Source organism: Echiichthys vipera, assembly GCF_963691815.1.
Source record: "Echiichthys vipera genome assembly, chromosome: 3".
NCBI lineage: Eukaryota > Metazoa > Chordata > Actinopteri > Perciformes > Trachinidae > Echiichthys > Echiichthys vipera.
The window spans coordinates 25,795,131-25,813,060 of NC_139828.1; the positions used below are offsets into that span (position 1 = coordinate 25,795,131).

Genomic DNA, 17,930 nt, shown 5'->3' on the forward strand with positions numbered 1-17,930 from the left:
CAACAAAATACACTTCAGTCAATAGTTTTGAATACGAAACTGTATTTGCCATGTGTTGCTGACATCCCTGCTTGGGTAGTTGCAATGCTCATTACCCAAGGCTTTCAGGAAACAGGGTGCCCTTGCACCCCAGAGAGCAACCTGTTACCATAGTAATGGTAGAAATGCATGTCTGCCACACAAGAGGGGAGATGGGAAGACAAGAGTCCGGCATTTCGTCCCATCATTAGCATATTAGCCCCTTAGAGCCAATGAGACGAGGCAAGGTACGGGAAAACTCCGAGGAGACTGGCTGTGACAATAGCCCTCCTCCTTCTCTGCACTCTCTTCCACCCCCTCTCTGGGGTAAAGCCCCGTAATCCTGAAGGAAATCTCCCTCCGTTCAAACTAATTCTGCCCACAGAACTTAGTTTTAGTCATGGCCATTCTGTGTTGAATATGATGTTTTTGTGCTTTCGGTTGGGGTAGTGGATCTGGAGGTAGTGGATCAGTGCTGTGAGTTGTGCCATGACGCTCCGACCTCAGCGGCCTGCATGTCTCTTTATTTTGGCTCGTCTTTGAAGTGTCTGTGGAATGTGGTGCCTGACCAGCACACGGGTACAACAGGCCTCACTTCCAAATTGAGCTCCAGGCTAATATTATTGTATGGTCTTTGGGATAACACAGTTCTTCTTTGCGTCTATTCTGAATTTCTTCAGCCAGATGCTTGGTGAGTCAAAATGAACATTATTTTACTTTTGTATCACTTTTTGAATTTTAAACTTTTGACTCTTGTTGTGTGAAGGCAGTCCTACCTGCTGCTTTGTGTCTTGTTATATGTCAGTGACTAACTGGGGGACATATTGGGGCCTTCTTTGCCTGGTTTAATGACCCTAATACTCTGTTGTTGTGGTGATTATTTTTGTCTTATCATTCATGAAGAGGTCATCCATCATTTAGGTTAAGCCATGATCAGCAAGACTTAGTATTTCCAAACCAAATGCAAATTAATCTTTTGAACAAAAAACAGTAAAATAAAATCATCTGTGAATACTCCCCTAAAGTATTATTCATTAATTGGCCCTTGTTTTGTTGAACAAGTTTGGTTTTGGTTGAATTAGTCGGTTGGTACCCGATACATTTGAAGTAAAATAAGGGCTCTAAACTGATCACTCAGAAACAGTCTCTCTCCCCCTGCCCCCATTCCAGCCAACTGATTCACTTTCCTAGCATATCTGTGCCGGCCCAGCTGTAGCCCTGACGATAGGCCTAATAAAACCAGCTTCATTTGCATACCAATAGCAGGCGCCATGTGTTGCTAGCTCCTAGTGTCCTAGAAACACAGACTGTGAGGAGACAGGGAAGACTGGGCTCCACGTTGGCTTTTCTTTGTCCTCTAAATAAGCCTTAACTTTAATCCACAACTAATTTTGTAGAATTGTCCCACTTTATTGAGCTTAACCAAATCTCTGTCTGAAAATTCCCCATCTATAAAATCAGTGTAGGGTGCGAATAAAATAGCTTATGTTATTCATTTTAACCCACTCGCTCGTTTTCAGGTCTCCATCTGAAGGAAGCTGTTTGGACCTCTTGTCATCAGATCATTGAAGGCCTTTAGACAAGATGACTGAGGGGGCAGGACCCCTTGACCTCATAGCTTTGTAGGGCAAGTCTTGAGTCCAATGAGGACGAAAGCTTTTGTCTCTAAAATTCTTGACCAGTACAACACCAATGTTTCACAGTTCTCTGTCATTAAAACTAGTTACTGAGTTCTTAACATAAGACACTAGACTCAGGCTAGAACTAAAAAATATAAAGTATTTGCAGGCCTTTCATTTCACTTAGATTATATGTTTTTTCATAGGTGTTGGAAGCTGATCTTATCAAAAGTCAAAGAGAAAATATCACGCCATGTAAAGTAATTTAGATCACAGACCTTGAATAAGTTTGTTGGCCCATTTTATAAAAGTAGAAACCCTTTTAACCTTGCCCATGTCATGTACAAACTCAACTACATTAATATCACAATAGGTGTACTAAACAACTACCAAAGTCCCTTGTGCCTGTCAAATGATAGGGTCGGGAGGCAGACGACAGCTTGGATGGAGGGGTGATGTGGCTGATCTGATTGTGCAAGAGATTCTCTATTCTGTTAAGCCCCCCTGCCCCATGCTGGGCTTGTGTTCCCCCTGGGGCCATATGGCAAAGTCGGAGCACAAGCAACTCACCTCAGCTGCGTACTGTGTAGATAATGAGCCCAATGAGAGATGAGTAAAACTGTTTGCTCTTTCCCTCTGGTATTGTATTGTAGGTCCATCATACCAGGTTGTTCTCACCCTTTGTCAACATCTGTGACATCATGTCAATACATTAGTTTGGCCAGGCGAGGGGGCTATAACACCATGTATCAGTAGATGTGTACACCACTGTAGACTGCACATTACTCTTCGGTGAATTACAACACTGTGATGATTCAGTTGGATCAGAGGGGATTTAGAGAACCTTTGCCCTAGTGAGCTTTTTAAGACACTGACCTCCAAACGCCTCCATATCACACTGAGTTTTCTGCAGTTCTACAGTGTGCACAAACTTTCAGCAATCCACCAGCAGCCTGAATGTCAGATGGTCTTTGTCCTGTCTTCCTGTGAGTCCAGTCAATTTTCGATGAGCTCTTAGTGTGTGTGTTCCTCCCCCCTGCTGCCCAGGAATATGAAAATGGTGGATATTGTAGCTCAGAAAATGCCCTCTGAGAATGACGTGCATGTGGCAAGAAGCTTTCTTACGAAGATTTTGAGAAGTTCCATGAGGTACGGTTCTGTGGCTTCATCGTAATCAGTAGCTCCTTCTCCCTTCTTTCCACTCCCTGTGCCCATAATCATATGAATCATTCATCTAGTAATATCACCTTCATTCCTCTCATAGCAACTCTCCCTCTCCTATGGTTTATTACCTGCCCTCTCTGTGGATTGTCTTGTGGCTCACGTCATTAGATGAAAGATATCCATCCCATTTGTGCAGCATGCAATACACTGTCTGTCCATGACATATACACATGTTTTTGTGTCTGATTGAAGGAAATTAAATTGTATTTGATTTGTGTGTTGTGTCCTTTTATGCTGATATATTATGTTACCAGTTTGCAATTAAGAAAGAATTGTTTTAAAGGATATGTTTCATATGACTGACAACTGTGCAAAGGTTTTGATCGAACAGTTTCCATCTGTAAATGTTGCAGGACATAAAAATGCTTTAAAAAGCACTGCCTCAATATAGATGCAGTAAAACAAGAACATTATTTTACTAGTTGAGTTGCAGTAAAAGCTATAGCAGTAACTTTGCACAGATTCATAAGTGCAAGCACATATTGTTTTCCATAAGGGGCAGGTCTCTAATCCAGTCTGTGTTTTTTGCCCTCTCTGCAGGCGGAATGAACCCATAAGCAGGCCTCACTCCTGGCACTCCACCAAGTTCAACGAAAGCCAATCAGAGACAGTCAAAACGCAGTCTCCACCCACGCAAGTCTGGCACACCAGATATGATGCAAGGTAACTGTGGGATGTTGGAGATTGCCTCTTGAATCTCAGTGTTGTATATCATTCAATATGAATAAACTGAAAGGGTTTTTTCAGATAGATTTATATTTAAAACATTCGGCCGGGCCCCTGGGTTGTTCTGCTACAGACAGTTTATATCTTTTATTCGAACAGAGCTCTTCTGTCTGCTGAAAACAAAACAACAATTTTTCTCGTACAAACAAGTTTTTGTGCATTTTCCCAGATAGTAAAGAGTGATTTTATTGACAGTGCCCCCATATAGAACACATACATCTGAATTGTAAGTACAAAATAATGTCTTTACAAGTATTTCATCAAAATGTAAACATAACTATGATGAAATACTTATCAGACTTGTGATAAAAAAAGACTTATCACAGTGATGCTAAGTGATGCTGTATTGTCCAGTTGCCAAAAGACTGATAATTAGATCTAAATGTGACTGCCATGAACCTGCATATAGGCCTTTGCACACCAAGACCATATTTTTCATATTTGGTAATCCATTATCCCAAAAAAATCATTACACACAGAGTCTGCTGTGTTTTATTATTCTATTTGTTGTGAAAATTTCAAGCAGTGATGATGATTTTGTGGTTGCATTCATTTAAAAATAAAAGCCTGCCCTTAATTACGTGGGTGCAATAGAAAGCCCAAGTCCCAAACAGGGCTTATACGTAAATAAATGACATTAGCAAGAAGACATCATTAGGTGCCTAGAGCACAATCACTGTCTGCTATTTCTAAAATCCTTTGTTTTGATATTGGTACTATTCCTGATTCCAAGCTGTTCTGCAATCACCTGCAATAGTCTGTATCTGTATTCTCTGTTTTATTTACTGTGTTAGTCCTGAAGTGCTTTGTGCTGGGTTCAGCACAGTTCAGTTTCTTTTTTGAAATGAAATGAAAAATACCAGCTTTGTGTGCAAATACATTAAGACTACACAGAATTAGATACCATAGTAGTTCATAACTTGATTAACAACAGCAATCTGTAGGTAAATGGCTATTTTTGCAGAACAAAACGGCTATTGTTTGTATTTCAAACGTTCTTTGCTTTAACCTCCAGCTCATCCTCCACTGATCTCTCCTCTGGCTGGGAGCAAACAAACTTACGCAGAGTGTCTGACCAGTTCAGCTCTCTTGGCAGTATGGACAGTCTAGAACATGTCTCACACCCGTACCCTGCCGGCCAGCTGTCACCTGCCAAGTCCAACAATAGTATGGAGCATCTTGGAGGAGGAAAACGAGACTCAGCCTACAGCTCCTTCTCCACCAGCTCTGGCACACCAGACTATACCCTCTCAAAGAGCAATGCAGCCTCGACAGAGAACATGCTGTATAAAGTCAGTCAGTGGGATGCAGGAGGAAAGCACAACAATGGCAGAAACAGCCAGAGCCTGACTGAGGGAGTCAAACAGGATGATAGGGTTGCATACTTCCAGATGCCAGGAGTTAGCTCAGGCTGCGCGGGCCCACAGACTGAGGACTCAGCTGGCTCTCGCCATTCCACTTCGAGTAGAGCCAGCTTAGGACCTGTTTGGCATGTCCCGGAAAAAAAGAAGACTGCTTCCCCTTCTCCTCCCCCTCCTCCCCCACCTGCACGCAGTGACAGTTTTGCTGCAACAAAGGTACATGAAAGGGGGCTCATTATAGCTCACCCTGAAGGACCTGAACCACACCTCCCCAGTAAGACTTCCACTGATAATCGCCGCAGCCACAACCCATCCCTAAAAAACGACAGTGACGTTTTTTATGCTTCATCTGACAAATCCAATCATAATCAGTTCAGCTCAAACAAGCAGTATTCCCTGTCCAGCAGTGATGTTCGACAAGGCCAGCCCTACCATCAAAGACAGCATAGTGACAAAAGCACTTTTAATTCTCAGCCATGGGCTATGTCCGTACCAAAGCCACAGAACGTAGGAGGCTACTATTGTAGCATGCAGGAACTGCCTACTAATGGTTCTTCACAGCACTTTGGTCAGAACCAGAGACGGAACTTAAGCACCTCCCTGTCTACCACAGCCAGTGACCAAAACACTGACGGCAGTGGACAAAGCCGATACTACTGTGTCACAACATGTCAGCCCATGCAGCATAACCCCCAGCCCTTGTCAGGAAAATCAGAGGACAGGAAGAGTGTGACAGGCGTAGTAGCAATGGCACAGACTGGAAATGAGCGGAACTCTCTTAGCCCACAGACTGTCACCAAAGTGAAATATCATCTGCCCCAACAGCAGCAACACTCCTCTCACAACAAAGACAGTAATGGATACAGTAAACACCAAGTTAAGACTGTACTAGAAACCACTGTACAAAAATCCAGCGCTGATGACAGGGGAAGCCAGAGAGGACACAACGCACAAAACGCTGGAGCTCAGTTCATGAGTTATCCTCCTAGCAGACAGTCTGAACACCGGCGGTCTCTGCCACCACCACATAGAGAATTACCCCAAGACATCAGACATCACAGCCAAGTGAGCAATAAAATCTGCCCCCAGGCCACCCCCATGCTCCACTCCCTATCCATGGATGCTGCAAGCCAAGATCAGAAATCAGGAGTCACAAACTCCGAGGAGTCCCTTGAAAGCAAGCAGATGAGACGCAGCGATCGCTTCGCCACCACGTTAAGGAATGAAATCCAGATTAGAAGAGCCAAGCTGCAGAAAAGCGTGAGTGCAGCTGCCCTTCCCGGTACTGAGGGTGCGACTGAAGATGATCAGGATGTCTGGAAGTGCGTTGAAAGCACCACACCGACTTCTGCCACTGGCTCCTTCTCCAACTCCTACAAGGATAACCTGAAGGAAGCACAAGCAAGGGTGCTCAAGGCTACGTCTTTCAGGAGAAAAGACCTGGTCTTACTGGAGCACCCTGTGGCTGAGGCCTTACCTAACTACCCATCCTCTGCGCTGGCCCGGAAAGATGTCACCCCTCTGCCGACTGTCTCAGAGTCTGTAATGAGCAAGTCAGGGCCTGCCGGCGTTCAAGTAACTCGCATCTGTGGCCGTAAGCGTTTTCCTGCAGAAAAGAAGGTACGGTCTTTCTCTGAACCAGACAAAATCAATGAAGTTGGGGTGGAGGAAGATCTCCAACCAGCTTTCCCCAGTCACATTCCTCCTCAGAGCTATACAGAGAACCCCACAGAGACCAAGGACTCCACCAGTGAAACTGAGGGCACAATAAAAGGCATCAGGAGCAGAGAGTACACTGAAGAGGTCCAGGGAGGTTACGCTGCACACAAGCAGTTCGTCTTAGACCAGCAAAGACTGGGCACCTTCGCTGAGTATGAGGCCAGGTGGAATATACAGAAACCTCCCCCAGAAACAAGAGCCTCTGGACGGTACCGTTCAGCTGACAATATCCTGGATCCAGGACCCGAGGCGAGAACTAAAACCACATGTTTCCACGAGAGATCCCGATCATCTCCTTCAGCTGACATCTACGGACAGGTGAGGCACAAAGTTTGATTGTTTGCAATCTCCAAATGACTTGGAAAAACTTTTTATTGGACTGATCAAAATGAGAGGCCTCTTGGTTGTAACTTGGTTTTAGTCACTTAAGTGTTGCAACTGTCTCTAGCCCTCGAGGTGGCTTTACATCTCATTAAGACAAACATACTGACTGAAGTGAAAGGAACAGGAGCAGGAAGGAAAGAGCCAAGTCAAATATTAATCCATGTTTGTTCGTAATGACACACCCTCAGTTTAAGGAAGAAAGGGGGGCATCAACGCACAGTTCTTTTTCCCTCGCTATTGAAAACCAGGAAGCCACAACATGAGTTGACTAGAAGTTGTGCTCTTTGGATAACTGGAAGTCTCTTTTCTGGGGACTGTTTGGGTGGTTTTGCATAACAGACTGTGTGTGCAACTTTATTTACAGAAGATTCAACTTCCTGCAAGAAAGTCTGAGACAGAATATTCCCAGGTGGAAAGTAAACCTACTGAAACGCTCAACACTGCCACAGGGTGAGTAAATCTCATTTGATGTACCTGCTGGTACACACCTCTGTCTCAGGCAGTGGGACTTATTTTTGTCACCATGATACAAAAGCATTGGGGATAAGCTTGAGTAAGAAAGGGGGACGAAAACTAGTTATTTTACATTATCTGAATGCAGATCTATTTATTTGTCTCTTACACCAAACCTAATCCTTCTATCAGCATATCTACTGTTTCTACCCCAGTTTATCAGTGAAAAAGAGGGGAGGTAGCTTGTAGAGGCACAGTGAAGTCTTTATAATCTATCAAGGCATACCAGTGGCACTGCCTTGGCGCAGCTGTGACAACATAAGCCGTGTCTATGGCTGTGCTTTGTTTCGTTTACGGGTGTAGGCGAGGCATCTGACCATGTCTGCGACAGTAAGGAAGTGTTTCTTCAGCCCTCCATCAGAATGTAATGGGGACCCAAGTTCAGGGGGCCAGCCCGAAGGCATGAAATTATCTTCAATAAGATCTGTTACTTTGCATAGTAAGATTTTCAGCCATGCTAGCAGCAGCCTGGCTCTATGGATGGCAATGTTTGCCCACCACTCCATCATCACCTTTTGAATGGCCATGACATTTGTTACAGGAGTTCATGTCCCCCTCAAGATGAACGCTGATAACTTTAGAAATCCCATAACTTTTAATCTACAGCCTAAGTTGTACTCTCACCAATATGCAAATGTTAGCATGCTAATACACTAAACTACACTTAAATGGTGAACATACAGTAGTAAACATATCTGCTAAACATCAGCATGTTGGCATTGGCATTGTGTGCATGTAAGCATGCTGACGTTAGCATTTAGCTCAAAGTATAGCTTTGCCTATGTACAGCCTCTGCTAGCATGGCTGCAGACCCTTGTTTTGCCTTAGATGAGAAGGGAATTATGGGATATTCTGTTGATTATTCAATTATATGTGGGTACCAAGAATACAGTGTCACAGTAGGTGGATCTCACCAGATAAATGCAGGCTAACCTATAATGACAAATTCACTTTTTTCAGTGGGTTAAAGTGTCAAGTTTGGAAAAACGTTAACTCCCTCTTTGTCAGCAATTGTGTTAAGGCCTGGAAGGGTTTGAAACTGTGTGTGTATCTAAAGTGGTTTGGTCACATTGGATTAAACCTCTCTCCTTGCTGTTTGTTTTATGGGCAGGGCAGAAGCCTTTACCGGTAACGTTGATATTACATGGGATCCTTTGATGATCCCTTATGAACTCCTGTTGTATGAAAACAGTGAGATATAATTGTTTAATGTTAAAATATCATAGTCTTGTTGTGACTGTTCACCTTTATTATATTCCTTGCTTTATTTAAAAATGTAATTATTTATTTAGTTTTTTTCCACCACTGAGTGGAAGCCAGATGAGACCAGTAAAACTTATTTTGTCTTGTATTAAGAGGCACTCCCCTTTAACACATGAGGTTCAGTTTACTTCTCATGGAGAGAACTACTCAGGGTCGTATAATGTCTCCCGTGGCACCCTCTGAATGTCATCAGGGTCATCATGGTTTGGGATTGAGAGGTTTTTTGTGTTTTTTTAAATAGTAACCGTGCGTTACTAATTGGTTGAGTTGGGTTATAAAGAAGTGAATATTTACCTTACAGTGGGGGTTTAATTAAAGATGCAATTTAGATGCACTGTGGGAAATGTAGTATCCTGTGTTTTTGGAGCTTGACCTATAGCTGGAGACACTAGGTAGGAGAACTTGGCCCCTGATGCCCCTTTTTTTTATCATCCTCCAACTTTATGGAAGTACAAAACTAAATGAGTATCCCTTTAATGCTAATCAGGTTCATGCTTTCTAATGGAAATGTATTTAATATTTTTACTTGATCTGTGTGCTGTGAGGACTTTTTAAAACAGTTTTTAGTAGTGTTTAATAACCAATATTTTTGAAACATTATTCTCTTCTGAATCATTCTTAAACTATGTATAGTGAGGTGGTCAAGATGACTTCATGGTTTGTAACCAGTTATTCGGGAGTCTTTATGCATTAACTTAACTCCCAGAGGTGAAACTCAATGAAGGGTGTAGAGTATCTTGTCTTGAGCAGCCTCATAGGAGGAGCCACATTAGATGACACTCACGTTTGCATTATAACAACAGAGCAGAGGATGGTCTTGTCATTGAAAAGTCTGGGAGATGAGCTAAGTGAGGCTTGCTCCACCCAGATAGTGTTATTGATACAGGTGTAAAGAGATACCAACAGGTGGCTTCTGTCACAGAGAGCCAGCAGACACACAGCACACTTGCTTTTTTTCTTACTTGGGATCTATGGAAATGACAGCAGTACAACTACACATAGGGTGAGTGACAATGCTACTATGGCTAGCTACTTTTTTTGAAGAATGATTTATCATAAAGACACACATAATTGCGTTACTATTGTTAATGTTGTGTATTCCTGTTGCCCAAACAATCACCCTAAAGTAACTACATCATGGTAGCATAACACATATCCCTCCTACAGGACACTGTAGTGATATCTCTGGTATCATGTTTCTGAGAAGTAACTTTCTCACACTCTACACAGAGCTGAGGCATGAGGGAGGTTGTAAGCGGCAACAACAGTTGTTAATTGGGTAACTTGTTGCAGCTTGTATGAATTACAGTTTGGAGGTTTGAGTTGTGGCGTCTGTCCGTCCAAAAGTCACCATACTGTATCTTGTGACAATACTCAATACAGTTTTGTCTTTAATCATAGCTGCGTGACTTATATGTTAATGTTCTGAGTGCTTCTAATTTAATTTGTATCCGAGCACGCTTGTAAATGTAATTTGTGAGCATGAACTCACAGTATGTGACGGGTTCGCATGCTTTTACCATGTAGTCTTCATCTCAGTTAATGATATGGTTAAATTATGCTAAAGCGTGGAACACATACTGGTTCAAATGTTAGTATACCATCACTTCCACTCACTATTAGGCCTCTAATGATTCCTGTGATCTCCAAATATTGAACCTTTGTTCCTCTACCATTTCTCACTTTACCTACAAAGAGTTAAAACTGTAAATGTGAACCAGGCAGGAAAAAGTGATCTGGTCTTGCTTCCTTGCACTGGAGGATTATTTATTCCTCAATGCTGACTTGTGGGAACTGAAATATTCCTCTTCAGGCTGCCAGCTTAGCAGTTACCAGGGAGGAGGCTTGCAGAAAGAGAGGGAGACGTGTGTCTTGTCATGCTGGCATAATCATAGTGGCTGCTGCAGAGACGAACAAGGCCTCTGCCACAGTATATTATTTGATTGAGCTGCAGATGATAGCCCGTGCTGCCTGGCTGTTGAACAGTGTGTAATTAAAAGCTTTCTATTGTGTTCTTCAGGATCTCTGACAGAGGGCCCGGTGACTGTAAATTGAGAGAAAAGTCTGGGGAGTTTGAGCATTACTCAGTGCCACCTCCTCCGCCCATTAACCCAGGGACCAACCCTGACTGCAGACACAGAGCTGCCCCTGCCACAGTGAACCACAGACCCACGTCTATCTCCCATAGTCTCACAGAGTCTGCCCTCCCTCAGCCTGAGGACCACAGCCACACAGAGCCGCCGTCTGGGCCAAGGAGGAAGCCCTCTGCACTGGAGAAGCCTCCCCCACCCAAATGCCCAGAGGTCGACTCCCACGAGTCCTTCACCGGTTCCCAGAGCGAAATCTTCACCCACTGCTCTCCTAACTCTGACCCTAACTCCGCCTTTGTCCCCACCCACTCTGCAAAGGGAGATTCTGAGCAGGGCAAAGGACTTGTGGACAAAGGACAAGGGGCAGTACATCATCCATCAACATCCAATCCTCAGCCTGCCTCCTCTCCCACAGCTTCCTCCTACAGACCTTCAGGGCTGGCCTCTATGGAGGGGCAGCGCTCTCCATCTCCACAGTTTTCCCCACAGAGACTGAGTGACAAGCCGCCGGTCTCTCTACATGATGAAGACTCAAACAGGTAAACTTTTTTTTTGTTTCATCAAAAGGGAGATTTATTCCAAAGTGATGCAGCAGAAAGCTTCCACCCGGTTTAGTCAAAACAGTGGCTGTAACTCCTCGTGTCTTGATGCTACATGTACAAAGAAGCTTATTGAGAGTCACTGCCTTTGTAGAATCAACCCGCGAGTGCTGTCAAGCCGCAGTAAATTAAAGGGATTCTCCACACTTCTATAAAAGCCACTGGCGGTCTAGGCATAGTTCAGCTAAATGCCAAAGTCTAAATGCCCCTTTTGTGAAACTGTTTGTTCATCTTCTTGATTCACAACTAATTGATATCAGCTGTAGTAAACTTCTGACTGTACAGTTGGAATATTACAGAAACCAAAGTGGTGGGAGGAGTCCAGATGTCTTGGATATCCCAGTTTACTGGGCATGGAAAAAAATCTCAGTTGCCATCATGCAGTGAAACTTTAAATCAGCATATGGCTGGAATGACTGAAAAAGAGCTTCTATTTAAAAGTTTTTTTCTCTCTCTTTCTGTGATATTTCAGGATGGAGCTTGTGATAGAAAACCAACACTCTGCAGTGAAGAAAGTGCCCATCAGGATTGTCCACTCAGAGGAGGTCACAGAGAAGGAGAATTGTCCATATTTGCAGCACAGCGACCCCCCTGCCGTTGAAGCTGAGTGTCCTGGTGTAACCCAGCTTGGCATTCTGGGAGCTGCAGGGCAGGACTCGGTCTTCTGTGCATTTACTCGCCAGAGGGAACCCGACAGTACGCCAGGCGCTCAGGCAGACCCAAAGCCTCAGAGAGACGTATACATGACCACTGTTGGAGATCACATCAACTCTGACAGTCAGCAGCCACCGCAGCCCACAGACGAGCCCGGCGGCAACATTGCAACAGTCACCACAGGGCTGTCTGAGGATCAAAAGAGAGAGGAGCTGGCCAGGGACATCATGGGCAAGGATAAATCACTAGTTGAGATCCTGGACCAGAGCAAGATGAAGACCACCATGGACTTGATGGAGGGTATCTTCCCTCAGGGAGAGCAGCTGTTGGAGGGAGCTCACCAGCGCAGGAAGGTGCCCCTGAAACAGACAGGCAGCCGGCCTTCTGAGGAAAGGTCAGCCTCGCACTTTAACTTTCATACTGTTTCTATCTGTGATCAACGGGAGTGCTTAATGGGTTTCTTACACGCAGTAAGCAGTGCAGTATTCAAGACACATTTAATGTGTTCGCACCTCGCCTGCTTACCCGACCTTTTTTGACCTGTAGAGTGTGTATTATTACTCTGAGCATATGCAGTTGGTTGATGTACAGCCTCACGTGTGTACAGTCACAGAGATTTGCTCGTACGAATGTTCTAAATCTGGTTTGTCTTTTAACTGTAGAAACGTTATAAAAATGCTTGTTTCAACCTGATGAATACCACCTGTTAATGAGATTTGATCATTAGCCTAATCAGGTCTGCCAAATTGTTATTTAAGTTTGATTAACAATAATGTTATAGACATTAATAGATAGTCAAAGAACTGCAGAGCTTCAAGTCTTGATGTCAGACCAGCCGAAATGGGTTTTCTCAGGAGAGTGGCTGGAGTCTCCCTTAGAGATAGGGGGAGAAGTTCAGCATCCGTGAGGAACTCGGAGTAGAGCCGCTGCTCCTTTGCATTGAAAGGAGCCAGTTGACGTGGTTCGGCTTCTAGTAAGGATGCCCCCTGGGCACCTCCCTAGGGAGGTGTTCCAGGCACGTCCAGCTGGGAGGAGGCCTCGGGGAAGACCCAGGACCAGGTGGAGAGATTCAATCTCCACACTGGCCTGGGAACGCCTTGGGATCCCCCAGTTAGAGCTGGTTAATGTGGCCTGGGAAAGGGAAGTTTGGGGTCCCCTGCTAAAGCTGCTGCCCCCGAGACCCGACCCTGGATAAGAGACTGAAGATGAGTGAGTGAGTGTGAGAAATAGAACCAGAACCAAATCAACCTAAACATTGATAAATCAGTTGTATGAAAAACTTGTCAGACAAGAAAAAGGTGGAAACCCCTGTATTTTGTGGTGAAGAGAAAACTGTACAGTAAGAACGAGAAAATGGTACATGCCACATAAGAAGAAATGTGTTGTGTATGAGTGGCTGTTGCATGAGGCCCATGCTTTGTGGTCTTATTTGGTTTAGTAACGCGAGAAATTATTTGTTCCCTCAGGGAAAAGGAGGACAGCATGGCAGCAGCTGTGACCATGGTCACCAGCTCGACGTATTACAGCACATCTGCACCCAAAGCAGAGCTCCTCATTAAGATGAAGGACATGCAGGAGCAGGAGGAGGAAGACTCTGAAGACGAACTGGACATTGATCTGGCTAACAAGAAGGTACCATACACTAACTGAACCTATTCAGATTCAGTGACTTTGTAGGCATAAGCATGCTCGGGAAGTGTAACACAGCATAATGAACCATGGGGAATCTTGGTAAAAAAAAGATTAGATTTAATTCCAGAGTATTTGTTTTTCATACCCATCTGCAGCAAGAGCTGATCGACAGCCTCAGCAAGAAGCTTCAGGTGTTGCGCGAGGCACGAGAGAGTCTTCAAGAGGACGTGCTTGACAACAACGCTCTGGGAGACGAGGTGGAGGCCCGAGTCCAGCAGGTCTGCAAACCCAACGAGCTGGACAAGTTCAGGATGTTTGTCGGGGACCTGGACAAGGTGGTGAGCCTGCTGCTGTCCCTGTCGGGCCGTCTTGCCAGAGTGGAGAACGCCCTCAACAGTCTGGAGGAGGACGCTACTGCCGAGGAGAGGGTGAGTAAATGTCAACCTTAGAAATCCAACAGTTAGTATCCTGAACATTAAAACACATGGTATTGGACCGCCCAGAGGTCTGTGGCTTTAGGAGGGAAGTTGCATCAACTCTGTCTGATATAATTGGCAAGCATGTACCCCAGGAGCCAATTCCTCTTTCACTCGGATGACTCACACGTGGAATTGAGGGAGAAACTGCACAAGTTATGGCTAGCTGCCCTTAACCGCAGCCAAAACACCTACCACCACACACACTGTACACTAAAGAAATGGCTGGAATACAAACAAAGCCAAGGTAACGTCGTTGGAAATGTGACAGGGGGCTGCCTTTGTATTAACAGACTTAAGAAATATATAAGAAATATAATCGCATTGACGGTATGAGGAAAGAGGGGGTCAGGCCGCCGGGGAGGGGAGGGGAGGAGGGATGGAAAGGGAGGTAAAAATATATGCTATTGTGATGTGATTTATTGACTTTCATAAAAAAAAAAAAATGTTTACAAAAATAAATCTAACAGTTAAGCCCCTTTCACACGTGCACTTGCGAACTTATCTTACCAACATTACCTGGAGGAGCTATATGTGAGAATGCAAATGTCTGAATCAGTTGGATCGGACATCAAACTGACTTTATCCTGCCAGCTCCCCAGTACAAAACCATGTCATTGATTGCCAATGTTTAAAGAGAGCAGCTCATTTCGAGAGAATTCACAGCGAGCGAGTGGCGAAACTGGGAGAAAACAAACCTCCTAGGGTATAGAAGAAGGTTGATTTATACAGAGCAAAAAACAACAAGATTCAGAAAATTCTGTCGGTAAGGACAGACGCAGAACTCATCAGTAAAATTCAAGGGACGACAAGAGACTTGGTTGTTTATGAGCATTACAAACCGGCTGCGTGATCGCTGTGTAATCTGCGCCATGTCCTACCTCTAAATCAAACGAATATTTCCAGTAAGTGAGAGCACGTCCAGACCTGATTCTCCTGACATTGTCCGGAGTTCATATGAAGTTTTATTTTTTTTATGAGTTTTTTTTTAGCTTTGTTTCCTCAAGCCAAAAGAGAAAACTTGTTGTATATTCACAAATCCTAACACCTTTTTTTTTTCATCTATAGCGTACGTTGATCGAGAAGAGGAAGCTGTTGATCCGACAGCACGAGGACGCGAAGGAGCTTAAGGAGAACCTGGACCGGCGGGAAGGAGTGGTTTATGACATCCTGGCCAACCACCTGCCGGAGGACAGCCTCACAGACTACGAGCACTTTGTCAAGATGAAATCCGCGCTCATCATCGAGCAGCGCAAGCTCGAGGATAAAATCAAATTGGGCGAGGAGCAGCTCAAGTGTCTGACAGACAGTCTGCCGATAGAGCAGAGGCTGGTCTTGTGAAGATGTTGGAAATAGCCCCAACTCTCTTGATAAACGCTTGTTGCTCCAAGTTGCAGTTGAGCCCTGTGTCCTACAGAGGGAGACAGAGATGAGCATGCCGCAGAGACAAACAACCATTTTTCAGTTCTGTGCGGAAGCGTCTTCCTACGTCACATCTTCTCAGCTGGACTATAGCACCACTTGGACTGACGGCATCCATAAGTAACTCCTCTGTGAAAGATGCTGCTTTTCCAGGCATCAACCAACCACTCTATCCAATGTCTTTCATGCCATTTTTCCTATGTGTTTTTTGTTGTTGTTTTTTTTTAGTAATTTATTGTAGCCTTTTGAATCCGCGCAGGAGGAGACAGTATTTTATCTTCGAACTGATTTGAGCAGCCATGCTACCTGATGTGTGTTACGCGCTGAGCAACTAGGGAGTATTTATCACGTTTAAATAATTTCACATCCTGAAACCTCCGTCACGTAACCCACCGAATCTGGCGTGGAATATTTCAGTCAACGTAAAGGTTTTTGTTAACATTTATATATATATAAACTAGTGGCCTTTTACTAAGATTTTGGTGCCCTCTCTTTCCTCACCGAGGAACCTTTCCTTCAGCAATAAACGGAAGATAAAGACGGTGCCCTGTGAATGCACCTGTGCAGCTCATTCAGTCATTGTAACGTGTTCGACTTCACCAAACAGGAGAACAGTAGCACTTCACATCCAGACTTTAACTCGAGTGAGATCCACATTTGAAGTGCCGAGGGGGGGGGGGGGGTCGCTGCGAACACTGTCCGCTCTTTTCATCCACGTCTGCATGTTGCTGCTCTCTTTTATTCACAGCCAGAAAAAAAGACTTTTAGATTATGATATTGCCACGTTATAAGTTGACCATGTGTATTTTGTTTTATTACTTCACTGTGTTTGGTTATTCACGGTGTAAATGTTGAATGCATAGTTACCTACCACAGTTGTTACTTCTAGATAAATTTCAACACTAAATATTGTTCAGGTTGATCATCTTGCAACCCAACATGGAACTAAATCATTCCAAAGCATTTTGACCAGCTTGAAGGATTGAATCGGTCTCCCAGAGGTGAACCCTTAAGGAGGATTGTTTGTTCTGCACATTTGAGTATGTTACGGTTTCACACGCTTCATGCACTGCTACAGCCTGACTCTTAACACTTTACCAGCTGTGCTCCTTTATATCAAATAAAGAGTCTGCTGAAATCACGCAGTCTTGTGTTTCATTGATGTGCGCCCTGTGATCAGCTCATTCTTCGCTGTCATTCATTTACTCCACCACACCTTCCTCTCTGCTGATAACGTGGAAGGTAAAGACTTTGGAGTATCTTAAAGAGTCAGTCTGTCTCTCACATAACCAAAGCAAAATGTGGATCCTCTCTCCGGATAGATAAAGAGTCTGTGGAAGGAGTCGGTGTATATTAAGAGCAACAAACTGGAACTTGAAACGCATCGAGGTGAGTGATGGGGCAAGATGTAACAGAGGGTTGTTTTATTTTACTGTTTTACTGCATAACGTAAAGATTTTAAATGGACAATCATTAACTCCAGCAATGCTTGAACTTGATTGTACCTACGGTTCTAAAAAAACGCTTCCACTGGAGCCCACTGGGTTTTATTCTACTGACTTATTTAGATCTATATTTTTATATATATATATATATATATATATATATATATATATATATATATATATATATATATATATATATATATATATATATATATATATTATACATAGGGAACATTGGACCTGGGGAACATAGGTATGCTTCTCTAGTGAAGTACATGAATCCCTCTTGGGGGCAGCAGAGCAAAAACACTCATATTTTCACTTTGTCAGTTAATATGACTGACTCGTTTGCAAACTGTTATCTATATATACATCAGGCAGATATGGAGCATCATTAGCATGTTTATATCCTTGATAAGATGGTATATAAGAGCTGGGATGTTGATTGCTCAAAATGTATGATGTCTTAATATCTTTAGCCAAAGGAATCCTGGGACAGAATTCAAAAATGTCTCTTACGGTGTGTTTAGCAGGCAGAGAAAAGTTCATCTTGCATCCTAATGTTTATTCATCACCTTTACTTAAACGTTGGGTACTTTAAAGCCCCTGAACACCCACACAGGTGTTTGCAGTTCTTCTGGCTGATTAGATCTCTGCTTGGGTTGAAGGTGGGCGGGGCTTTGATGGGAATTTGATGGGGATTTACTAGGTCATAAATGTACGTCGACCAATAAGAATGATACAGGTGTACTATGTCCCGCCTTAACAGGTGAAACAAAGCTAAA

The 17,930-nt window shown here is 43.8% G+C and overlaps 1 protein-coding gene across 1 annotated transcript in view; it reads left to right on the forward strand.

The window, feature by feature from the left end:
* shroom2a (shroom family member 2a) overlaps nucleotides 1-16,795 on the forward strand; it is a 36,100-nt gene extending 19,305 nt beyond the window's left edge. The window contains exons 4-11 of the mRNA XM_083940717.1: nucleotides 3,402-3,524; nucleotides 4,603-6,985; nucleotides 7,416-7,501; nucleotides 10,848-11,456; nucleotides 11,989-12,564; nucleotides 13,637-13,802; nucleotides 13,958-14,230; nucleotides 15,347-16,795. Coding sequence (XP_083796843.1) covers nucleotides 3,402-3,524; nucleotides 4,603-6,985; nucleotides 7,416-7,501; nucleotides 10,848-11,456; nucleotides 11,989-12,564; nucleotides 13,637-13,802; nucleotides 13,958-14,230; nucleotides 15,347-15,619 — 4,489 coding nt within the window. The 3' untranslated portion in view covers nucleotides 15,620-16,795. The remainder of the gene's footprint in view (nucleotides 1-3,401; nucleotides 3,525-4,602; nucleotides 6,986-7,415; nucleotides 7,502-10,847; nucleotides 11,457-11,988; nucleotides 12,565-13,636; nucleotides 13,803-13,957; nucleotides 14,231-15,346) is intronic.
* The last annotated feature ends 1,135 nt before the right edge of the window (nucleotides 16,796-17,930 follow it).